Here is a 9845-nt window from a genome sequence, read left to right on the forward strand (position 1 = left end):
GTCATTCATCAATCTCTCCTTCTAACCACTTAATATTTAGAACTGTGTATTCAGAGACACGCATAACCATGTGGGAATGAGCAACACTGCAGAGATAAAAACTGACCTAACTGAAAGAAATCAACTAATAATAAACGACATAAACTCAAGCCAAAGTTAGCATTTTCTAGAAAGGCATGAGTAATTTTTAGTTTCTATGACAGCAGATAACAAATGACTTATGTTTTATGTAATTTTTTCCCCTCCTGGTGCTAGGGATTGAACCCAGGGCCTGCTAGATGAGTACTTTACTACTGACCTACATCCACAATCAACAAACATCTTTTACTAAATCTTAGGAAGGGAGGGCAAGAGGCAAAGGTATGTGTGAGTTTGAGAGCAGCCTGGTCTTCCATACCAGCTGCAGGCTAGCCAGGGCTACATGGTAAGATCCTGTCTCAAAAAGAGAAAGAGAAAAAAAAAACCAGAGTGAAATAAAATGATTTTCTAAACATTCACAGAATTTCAGGTGAATGATGGCTTCCAGTGCTGAAATGGTTTGAGGAAAAAGTAGTAAACACACACACACACACACACACACACACACACACACACACACACAGAATGATTTATTTGTTAATTAATTGATTGATTAATTAATTAATTAATTAACGTGTCTACACACACACACCTATGAACTGTGTGTGTGTGTGTGGAGATCAGGAGACAACCTGCAACAGCTGGTTCTCTCCTTCTGCAGTGTGGGTCCTAGGGATAAAACTCTGGTTGTTAGGCTTGGCAGCAAATGCCTTTACCTGCTGAGCCATCTTGCTGGCCCCGAGTGGGTTTTGTAACATTCTCCCACAATAATGAATACTACCTGTACATTTCTTTTTCATAGTATGAATTTGATTTTTAAAGTATTTTATTTGGCATTAAAGCCAAAAGAAAAAGGGAAGTTAACTGACCTACTGGGAAAAGGAGAAGTCATATTGAGCAAGAGACATCTGCAGTAGGCAAACCGTAGCTTTGTGAATATCAGACCTGGATCCCACAGTTAGTAGTGTATAAACCAAACATTCATACAGAGAGTTATTGTTCTGTTTGTTTGTTGGAGACAGGGCTTTGCTATGTAGTCCAGACTAGCCATGAACTCAGAATCTTCCCACCTGTACCACTTGACAACTGGGATTACAGTTGTGTATCACCATGCTCTGCTTAAAACTAATTTTAAGGCCGGGCATGGTGGCACATGCCTTTAGTCCCAGGCAGAGGCAGGTGGATCTCTGTGAGATCGAGGCCAGCCTGGTCTACACAGTGAGTTCCATGCCAGCTGGGGCTACAGGGAGACCCTGTCTCAAAAAGACACCTCCACCCCAAAATTAATATCCTCCCTTATAACCATCCTTATCTTTATACCATATTATATAAACTAGTTCATAATAAAGAAATATTAAGTTTCATAAGAAAGAAAATATTAAGTTTAAAACAAGCAACATGTATGGCACAGCATGAAGGAAAACTAGTTATAATTAGCATTGTTAATCATTTTATTTCAACTAATTAATCTGTGCTGGAGACTGAACCCCGGGCCCTGGAAATGCTAGGAGGTATGTGCTCTACCACACATCCTCAGCCCACTATTTGTCATCAGAAATTTAAAAAAGGTATCATCTAATTATGCTGGAAAAATTAAGAACAAGGTTAATATGACTATCAGTTTTTAAGAGAGACAATTTATTCTGAGTCAATTACTGTAAAGAAGAAAATTTAACTGGCTTACACATGGTTATTGCAGTGGGCTTTTTCAAAATGCTTAATCATCTTGGAATTCCATTCTAAACAAGGTATGATTCTATTTGCTCCTCTAAAGCAAGGGATTTTAAAAAGTATTATTTTTATTTTATGCATATGAGTGTATTGCCTGCAAGTATATAAGTATGCCTGTGTCGTGTAATAACCAGAGGTCAAAACAGAGTGTCGGATTCCCCTGGAACTGCAGCTGTAGATGATTGCTAGCTGCCATGTGGGTACTGGGAAAAGAACTCGGGTCCTCTGGAAGAGCAGCCAGTGCTCTTAACCACTGAGCCATCTCTCCAGCTTCCAGAAGCAGGGGATTTTTTTTTTTTTTTTAATGCTACAAATTCTTTGGTCCAGCAAGGTGTGGTAGTAGCATGCTTTTAATAACCAGTATTGACTGGCGGATCTCTGTGAGTTGGAGGCCAGCCTGATTTACAAAGCAGGCGTCAGGTCAGCTGGGGCTGGAAAACCCTGTCTCAACAATCCCCCCAAATTCTTTATTAATCTTCTGAGTTCTCTATCTCTCTCTCTCTCTCTTTTTTTTTTTTTTTTTTTTTTTTTTTGAGACAGGGCCTAGAACTTGATGTGTAAACCAGGCTGGCCTCAATCTCAGAGAGATCCATCGCTTCTGCCACCTGCGTGCTGGGCTCTAAAGAAACACACCATCATGCCTGACTGATTCCTTTTAAAAAGTCAAGTCAGATATCTTACTAGCCATAAAATGTGTACTGGAACAGACTGTGACTACAACATGCACACTTTAGATTCCAGAAAGACCAAGAGGTGAGAAAGGTGACCTCCAATTCTAAAGACTGACTGTCACAGAATGAAACTTTCTGAGGTGACGGCAAGTACTTAATTTACCACCAGAAGTCTAAAAACAGATTAAGTAAAGAAAATGGAATATTTTAAACAAATGTGCCAAAATGAGTTATTAAAGAAAGGAATGGTGCTGAGGGTAAATGAATCCACAGAAAACCAACATACTGAAATGGCACAAAATAAGGTAGCTTTTCAATTCCTGAATGCTTTAGAAAAACATCTAAAAGTGACTTAAGACCACCACTGCTAATATAAAACATACTGTGGAAGACCAGTGCACCTTCATGCAGCCCTCACTGCCCAAACTGGCAGTCGGTGACGATGGGCTTATACTGGGGAGAGGCAGACCTGAAGCCCTGAGCCAATCTGACCCTAGGATGACCTGAAACCACAAGTCTTCAAAACACCAGGTGGCTAAGACTGTAATCCCAGCACTCAGGAGGCATAGGCAGGAAGAGCTCAAAGCTAGCCTGAGCTACACAGTGAGGAGAAAGAAAGGGAAGGAGGGACAGGGAGAGAGAGGAAGGGGAAAGAAGAAGAAAGAAGGAGCAAATCGAGAAGGGGGGATTATGGATATGAATGAATGAGAATACCTTAGAGGCTATAAAAGCCTCACAGTGGGGTTAACAGAAGAAAACAAAACAAAGGGAATTGGATTCCCAGAATTTGGCCTGGAAGCACATCAGCTGAGGGAAATGAATGACTAAGTTGTATATGAAATGAATGAACACAGAGAAGTTAACGACAGTTTAAAGGAAGCCCAGAGGTGAGAGAGGCCTAAAGAATACCACAGTGGTCCTGAGCCCTGCTCACTCCTTCAGGAAACGAGAGGGATAACTTACTTTCAGAGCCTGCAGTTATTTCTAAATTTTCCCCTCTGAAATTATACATATGCCTATGAATCCATTGTTATTTTCTTATTTTTTTTCCCATGAAAGAAGTTAAAACTAAATATATACACTAGTAAAAAATTTATTTTCATAAATGTAGGGGCCCACATTTAAGTAATGAAGTATAAAACTCAACTTCATCTTCCAATTTCTTTTCAAATGCCTCCTACAGAGTACAGGAGTCTTGTGGACATGAGACAGAGGAAGAAACTTCCTACACAGAACAGGACCTAGAGTCCTCCAGCACGCTCCCTTCTTCCCACTCTTTGGTCTCTTCAGACCCTCCTTATTTTCCAGGTCACCCCAGCTTTACCCTCCACAACAGTGTCTCTTACAAAACAAGCAAAACAGCTTTTAAGCAGGCCTAATTTCTTCATTTTCTGTCACTTTTTAACTAATGCAATTTAACAAGAACACTGACCAAAAAACTCACCTAAAATTTCATCAAAGCAACATTGAAAACAGAGAAACTAGTTTCCTTCGTCTCAATTTTGCTTTTCCGTGCAACTGCCTGTTTTTAGTCACTAAGGACGCAGCCCCAAGCCAGGTGCATGAGACCCACAATCTAAGCACAACAGCATAACAGCTTTCCTAGCCTCTACCCTCCCCGCCCCAAAAAAGAAAGAATTGGGAGAAGGGGAGAAATCACACTTACGAGTCCACTTATGGCTACAATCCAGATGTAGGAACCAGAGGTGAAAAGCTACAAAAGAAAAAATAAAAGGCAACTAAAAATGAAATTCAACTGCCAGCCATAGCATACTTATTTTTATACAATTATAGTCATGACTATTGGTATTATGTATTATTTATAAATGCCATAGTCCAGGGATGCAATCAGAAAGTTAAGGAACACCAATTCTGTTTATTTAAAAGAAAATAATAAATTAATTTTTTAACCAGGACTCCAGACTTTCTGTAGCTGATAACTGGCCCCTCCCATGCAAAGAAAAATAACTTAATTTCAGGCATATTTTTATTTACAAACGGATCTTAGTTGACTTAAAGTAAAAAAGGATAAATAAATAATTAGAATTACCAATGCAAAAACATGTCATCATCATCCATACTTGATGTCAGGTAATGGTCTATGAGATCTATTTTTACAACTTTCTTATTTTCATTTCTTATATTACTTTGTCTCAAGTTAGATGGGAAGAATTTGCCTGCATATAGGTTCATGCCCAATGATACCCTTCTTAAGTGCTGAATATCTTCATTCTAGTTCACTTAAGATTAGAGTAAGCTAATAAAAGCAAAGTTAATTAATGCAAAGGTATAAAGGTAATTTGAATTAGACCCCATGAAATGCCTTCATTTGTTTTCCAAATAATCTATATCTGAGAGTTGTGCTCGGAGTTTAAGAAAATCAAATGTGTCTAAGTGTCTCTGTAAGAATGAATTGATTTTGTGGCTTGGTGCTTATTTTTCAGAAGTTTAGGTTGGAAGTTACAGGATTTCTCATCCTGGAGGAAGGAGCTGGATACTGAAGCAGTGTAGCCCAGGTTCACTGCTGACATTGTGCTAGATGGAAATGTCTGGGCTCTGTACACCTAACACGGACACACAGAATGCAGACAGATGAAGAAAAGTGAGGCAAGGAAGAGGGAAAGGAGGCTGTAGGCATTGTTGCACCCTAGCACTGGCTCAGAGGAAAGGAGCACTGGCTCAGAGGAAAGGAGCACTGGCTCAGAGGAAAGGAGCACTGGCTGCCACTGTCCACTTAACCTTTCATCTGGCATGAAACCTGGTCAGTGTAAACTTGGCTCTCACATACCATGATGAGAACTATGTGTTCTCTTCTCAGATGGAAGAGTCATAAACTAGCCATTACTTTCTACAGGAATTGCTCTGAAGCTTTTCATAAACCAAATCAGACTCCTTATCACCCAAAGAGGAAAGTAAACAGAGTGGCTAAGTAACTTGCCCCAAGTCACACAGCAATAGGAGGTGGAAGTAGTGTGTGCCCTTCCCTTCAGCTCTGTGCCTGCCACCCAGCTAATCTCATAAACAAGACTCTGCCATTTTGTCAGTAGAAGAAGAATCCCTTTGGACTCTGAAGTCCCTTGCCATACTGCCATGTCTGCCTGTATCCTGGAAAGGTGTGAGTGTTCCTCAGGGTTAACTCCTCAAGAGCAGGGGCCGTAACACATACTCCATCTTTAACCCATCATCCCATGGTTTACATACATGCTTCGAAAAAGCATTCTGTTTCTTCCAATGATTAACGCCATTTACTCACACATTCATCCATTCATTCACCCATCAAATATCCCTGTTTCAAGTGGCTGTAATGGGAAGAGGGAAAGTTACAGAAATATGAATGAAAGGTGCTGGGGAGATGGTTCAGTCTGTAAAGTGCTTGTTGTATGTGCTGGATCACTTAGTTGTCAACATGACACACATCGGAAGAAGGAACTTTCAACTGAGGCATTTTCTTATTTGCTATTTGATGTGGGAGGGCCTAGCCCATTGTGGATGATGCCACTACTAGGCAGGTGGTCTAAGTTGTATAAGAAAATAAACTGAGCACAGACCAAGGGGAGAAAACCAATAAGCAGCATTCTTCTGTAGTCTCTGCTTCAGCTCCTGTTTCCAGGTTCCTCCTTGAGGATGGACTACTGCCTGGAAGAGTAAGATGAAATAAACCCTTTCCTCCCCAGGTTGCCTTTGGTCAGTGTTTTATTACAGCAATGGAAACCAAACTAGAACATCATACCATATAAGCATAAGGTCTCTGTTTGGATCACCAGGAGCCACATAAAAAGCTGGCATGATGGTATGTGACTGTAACCCCAGTACTGGGGCTCTGGGGGAGTTGGAGACAGCTGGAACCCTGAAGCACATTGGCCAGTCAGTCCAGCTCAATTGATGACCTTAAGTAAGAGACCCTGTCTCAAATAAGAATAAAGATGTAGACTAACAAGTATATCACACACACAATCACACACACACATGCACGCACGCATGCACGCACGCACACACACACACACAATCACAATGCATGAAAGCCCTCTGTGGGGAAAGGAAAAGGTAAAAACTTTAGCCACCTTGCCTTCAAAGTGGGGAAGGATGTTAGTGGTGTTGGATAGGCAAGAGAAAAAGCAGGATATCATTCATGCTAAGGACTAGATTGTATCAAGAAGCCCATCAAGGGGCTGGAGATATGGCTGAGAGGGTAAGAGTACTGGCTGTTCTTGCAGAGGACCAGGGTTTGGTTCCCAGCATCCATATGATGGCTAACAACTGTAACTCCAGTTCCAGAGTATTGCACCTGCATGACCCACATGGTACACCTACATAATATGCAGGCCCTGTAATCAATAAAACAGTTTTTTTTTCCATCTTCAATGATTCTAACTTCAGAGCTGGGAGAACTACACAGTCAACATGAGGCTCAAAGGGATCCCAGAACTTGACACATATTTTATGGTCAGTGAGAGCTGTAGTAGAACTTGGTCTGATTGTATGGAGGGTGAGAAAAGAGGAATAAACACACTTCATGAAAGACGATTGTGAAAGTGGTAAGGAAACACCCACTCCAGATGAGCCATTGATAGCACCAGGCAGCAGACTAGAGAAGTCAGAGGAAATATTAAAGGTGAAAAGGGGAGGGAACAGGACTTTTTACGGCAAAGTTAGTATCAGGTTTCATATGTGCAGGCTAAGGAATACTATGAATGTTAACTGGTGGTTCAAAAGGTCAAGCTACGCATGGTGCCACAGGATGTCACAGAATAAAACTTTACAACAAAAGCTGTGAGAGTGAAAGAAGGTACCAGAAAGCTGAAGAGTTACTATGTCTTCTAGCACAGGGCCTGGAACCCACAGGAGAGCAACTGATACTCACTGAATGATGGTAGAAATAATTTTTAAAGTTTTTAAGTCAGACAAGGACTCTAATGGTCTTCACAGCAAACAGCAAATGGTGACACTATCATCATGTCACAAATACAAAAGTACCAAAGTTGGTAATTCTCCTTCTTCTTTTTTTTTGGGAGGGGGGAGCATATTGGGGATTAAACCTAGAATCTTGTATGTGCTAGGCAAGCACTTTACCACCAAGCGACAGCCTCAGTTCTCTTTTTACTTAAAAAAAAAAGATTTGTTTTTAATTATGTGTATATGTGTCTGTGCATGAGAATATGCATGTGTGAGTGCAGGTATTTATGGAGGCCAGAAGAAGGCATCTGATCTCCTGGAGCTGGAATCACAGATGTTTGTGAGCTGTCTGATGTGGGTGCTGGGAAGTAAACTCAGGTCCTCTGCAAGAACAGCACACAGTCATTCTGCTGAGCCATCTCTCCAGCCCCTATTTTCTATTTTAAAATTTGGGGTGGAGTCTTATTCAATTGTCCAGGCTGGTTCTGAACTTATTCTGCAGCCCAGTCTGGTCTTGAACTTAAAATCCTCCTGCTTCAGTCTTTTGAGAAGCTGGTATTGTAATCCCAGCTTAATAATGCCTCTAGAAAACTCTGAAGATCCAACTGGCAAAGCATACTAGGTTTCTTCTCAGAGATTTACTTGTGACACAGTGCAAAATAAACTGACACTGATTTTCCGCTTTCCATTACATTTTTTTCCACTTCGAAATATGATTGTTAAATGTAGTTACACACAACTGTGAGATTAAATGAAAATATTTTCCACTGATACAAATTACAGTGAAAGCTTTTATCAGATTTCTAAAGGCTATGAAAAGTATTCTAGTACCTTCTACACCTTGATGTTCTTACTCTGTAACACTTCCTCTGAACACCTGATATAGATCGTGAAGCCAAACTTATGGGGGGGGGTGGGAAACCATTGTTTAAGGAGATCAAATGAGAAAAAGACAAAAAGGAAAGTAAAAAAAAGCAAACCCAGATCTGGTTAAAGAGATGTGAATATAAATGCATACTGTACCTGTAGTCCCAATATATAAATCAATGTCTTGTTTGTGATGGACAACGGGCCCAGAATTTGTGCCACTTGGACTCTTGGTATGGAGCAGTAAAATGGTACAAACAGAGCAAACACGGGTGCCAAGCTATGCAAACAAATAAAGAAAAATCACTCTAAGATTGAATGTAAAATATCAATGGCAGATGGATACTGACAGCAACACTGCTTATATGCATTTCAGGCTGAAAACATAGTCTCAGATATACAATTTAGTTTCAAAAACATGCACCATGGGCAAAATAGTTTGCACAAGAATATATAGCACTTTAAGAAATCAAACTATTCTAACCTGGTTCACCTTCCTCGGATCACTATAAAGTAGTTCAACATCTGCTAATTAATTGTGAGAAAATTTAAGGTAGATACTATGTTTAATTCCCATGAACGGCCTGAAATCTGATGGAAGAGACTAGACTAGACAGCATTAGAATGGTCAAAATAAACAGTCATGTCAGACTTTGGCCAGTGACCTACCACCACAGCACCAGACACTGCTTACCACTCCTGCTTTCTGTTCCTCAAATTTCTTCCTCCTTTTGTATTAAATTCTTTTCCTTGCAGGGTTCTCAATGACTACTCACGCCACCCTATTCTCTCTGGTGCTCCTTTGTTCTTTTCTTCTTGTTCCAGTCTCTCCCTGAACAATCTCAGTCCTCTCTGAGGCTCCAATTAGGGAAATGAGGTAAGTCCTAACACTTTGTAACTCAACCTGACATCTTCCCCTTCATATGTGCAGAAGCCACGTGTGTCCTTCTACCCTTGCTTCACTCTAATGCTTCAACAATGGTAACAGTAGTCTCTTCACAAAACAAGCTCTTACCTGCTAAAGCTCCAGGTGTCTGATCACATTATTGGACTGCCCGAGACCCTTCTTTCCACAGGCTCCCGGTATACCAAACCAAAATTTAAGTATTACCCTGAAACAGCAAAGGCCTGTACTTCTTTATTAACCATTGTGCTCTCCCACAGCTGGCCCTCATACACTAAGTGCTCTCTTGTGGGTCCCTTTCCCTCCCTCCCCTCACTCACACACCCACATCCCTACAGCTGCTTCCTGGACACACCAGGCCTCTTTGGTAGGGTACACAGAGGACAAGCCAGAGCATCCTTTTCACTTAGCAAACTCTTCTCACATTGTCCTGCTCAACTCTTTTGGGGTTTCTCTGACTCCTCCTGGTGGTTAGTAGCCTTGTTCTTTGCCTACAAAGCCATGCCAGTTTGGCTGTTTTGGTGGGCCGATGTATCAGCTGGGCACTGAGCCTGTCAAGAAGGATGCCCAGTACAGGATTCATCTGCACCCCCAAGCACGAAGCAGTCCCTAACAGCAAGGAACCCTTTAGGATTTCAAACTCAAGATTCTTATCAGGGGTGTGTGTGTGTGTGTGTGTGTGTGTGTGTGTGTGTGTGTGT

The 9845-nt window shown here is 41.1% G+C and overlaps 1 protein-coding gene across 4 annotated transcripts in view; it reads right to left on the minus strand.

Moving 5' to 3' along the window:
• Positions 1-9845, minus strand: part of Ubac2 (UBA domain containing 2) — a 167732-nt gene that overhangs the window by 58589 nt on the left and 99298 nt on the right. For 3 of the 4 annotated variants that reach the window (XM_017795716.2, XM_029558881.1, XM_008823563.3), the window contains 2 exons: positions 8397-8520; positions 4147-4194 (listed from right to left, as the gene is read on the minus strand). Coding sequence is in view for 3 of the 4 variants with exons in the window: in XM_029558881.1 (XP_029414741.1) it covers positions 4147-4194; positions 8397-8520 (172 nt within the window). In the remaining variant the exon portion in view is untranslated. The remainder of the gene's footprint in view (positions 1-4146; positions 4195-8396; positions 8521-9845) is intronic. The other variant, XM_029558880.1, reaches the window with a different exon arrangement.

Source organism: Nannospalax galili, unplaced genomic scaffold (genome assembly GCF_000622305.1).
Source record: "Nannospalax galili isolate Female #2095 unplaced genomic scaffold, S.galili_v1.0 scaffold528, whole genome shotgun sequence".
Taxonomy (NCBI): Eukaryota; Metazoa; Chordata; class Mammalia; order Rodentia; family Spalacidae; genus Nannospalax; species Nannospalax galili.